The 1828-nt window shown below is 36.7% G+C and overlaps 2 protein-coding genes across 2 annotated transcripts in view; both read left to right on the top strand.

Annotated features, from left to right (window-relative positions):
* Window positions 1-469, top strand: part of LOC119408717 (protocadherin alpha-3-like) — a 3947-nt gene extending 3478 nt beyond the window's left edge. The window contains exon 3 of the mRNA XM_037675558.1: window positions 283-469. Coding sequence (XP_037531486.1) covers window positions 283-469 — 187 coding nt within the window. The remainder of the gene's footprint in view (window positions 1-282) is intronic.
* Window positions 470-524: 55 nt separating this feature from the next.
* Window positions 525-1828, top strand: part of LOC119408716 (protocadherin gamma-C5-like) — a 1918-nt gene continuing 614 nt past the window's right edge. The window contains exon 1 of the mRNA XM_037675557.1: window positions 525-1140. Coding sequence (XP_037531485.1) covers window positions 525-1140 — 616 coding nt within the window. The remainder of the gene's footprint in view (window positions 1141-1828) is intronic.

The following is a 1828-nucleotide window of genomic DNA, read 5'->3' as shown; positions in this document are numbered from 1 at the left end:
TTTATATATATATATATATATATATATATATATATATATATATATATATATATATAGTGACACTATATATTATTGACATCAATTTTGTGTTTATTAAGAATTACATCTTTATGCCACATTTTAGAAAGTGTAATATATTCACTTAATTCAGTTAATGCCTAAAGTCCATGTTGCTAAAAACAAATCACACACATTTTTAATGTGAATATCGACCACTGAGTATGTATTACACATTTGAGGACACATTCGGATGCAAGTCTATTTCTTTTTTTATGCTCATAGTACTTCCTGCAAGTGTCCACATGAGGACATTGTAGACCATGACATTTTTACTGGCTTCACTGTCCCCGAGCTCCACCCATGTTCAGCAGATGATTTTACAGACACAGACAAAGAGATTCAGTTGGAGAAGAGGCGAGGCGCATCGACAGGAAAAAAAGGACACTCTTCATACCCGTTGGTTCTTTGAAGCTTGCAATTTTATTAATGGGATTTTGTATATTTTTTTCTGATTATTTGTAATCATGTATAATCTGGGGAGATCACGTCTTTTGTGGATTTTTCTCACCGTTTTGCTGCTGGATTGTTTATGTGAGACTGTTTCAGGACATCTATCCTACTCCGTCTCTGAGGAGGTAAATCGGGGGACTGTTGTCGGAAATATAGCAAAAGATCTCAACCTGAATGTTCAGGATCTTGAATCCCGGATGTTTCAGATTGTTGCTGGATTGAAGCCAAAATATTTTGATGTAAATTTAAAAACTGGTGCTCTCTTTGTAAATGATAAAATAGACAGAGAGGAGCTCTGCGGTGATGTAGCCAAATGCTTATTGAATATAGAAGCAGTCATTAACGATCCTCTTAAATTGTACCGCTTTGAAATTGTTATATTAGATGTGAATGATAACTCACCATCATTTGTCAGCACCTTACAATTATTGAATATAAGTGAGAATGCAGCAGCTGGAACAACATTCTTCCTTAATCCTGCTGAGGATGCGGATGTGGGTAAAAACACTGTCAGTAGCTACAAGCTGAGCCAGAATGACTATTTCTCTTTAGTCACCCAGAGAGGAGAAAATGTGAGTCCTGAACTGGTGCTTCAAAAAATTTTAGACAGAGAAAAACAATCTGAGATTTCACTCACTCTGACTGCCATTGATGGAGGAACACCTGCTAAATCAGGCTCTATGACTATAATAATAACAGTGCTGGATATTAATGATAACCCCCCTCTATTCAATCAAACTCTGCTTAAAGCCAAAGTTTACGAAAATGCAAAAATTGGCACTTCAATAATAACATTACATGCAGAAGACTTAGACACAGGACATAATGGAGAGGTGTTTTATTCAATAAGTAAAATAGGTCGAGGTAAACAAATGGAAACATTTGCGATTGATGAAAAAACAGGGACTGTAACAAACAAAATTATGATCGACTTTGAGGAAAATAACGCTTTTGAAATTCGAGTTCAGGCCCGGGATGGAGCTTCTCCACCAATGATGTCACAGACAAAATTATTAATTGAAGTGTTAGATGTGAATGACAATGCTCCTGAGATCACAGTAACTTCTCTGTTAAACACTGTGAAAGAAGATGCAACCATCGGTACAGCTATTGCTCTGGTGTCAGTATCAGACAAAGACAGTGGTAAAAACGGATTAGTGAACTGTAAAATTGCAAATGCTGTCCCTTTTAAACTAGATTTAAATTATAAGAACTACTATTCATTAGTGGTGGACGGTCCTTTGGACAGAGAGAGAGAACCTCAGTATAACATCAGCATCACTGCTACAGATGAGGGCAGCCCGCCTCTCTCCAGCAC

Source organism: Nematolebias whitei, chromosome 4 (genome assembly GCF_014905685.2).
Source record: "Nematolebias whitei isolate Nwh7 chromosome 4, NemWhi1, whole genome shotgun sequence".
Taxonomy (NCBI): domain Eukaryota; kingdom Metazoa; phylum Chordata; class Actinopteri; order Cyprinodontiformes; family Rivulidae; genus Nematolebias; species Nematolebias whitei.
The sequence above is the reverse complement of the archived record's forward strand: the minus strand, read 5'-3'. Positions and strand labels throughout refer to the sequence as shown.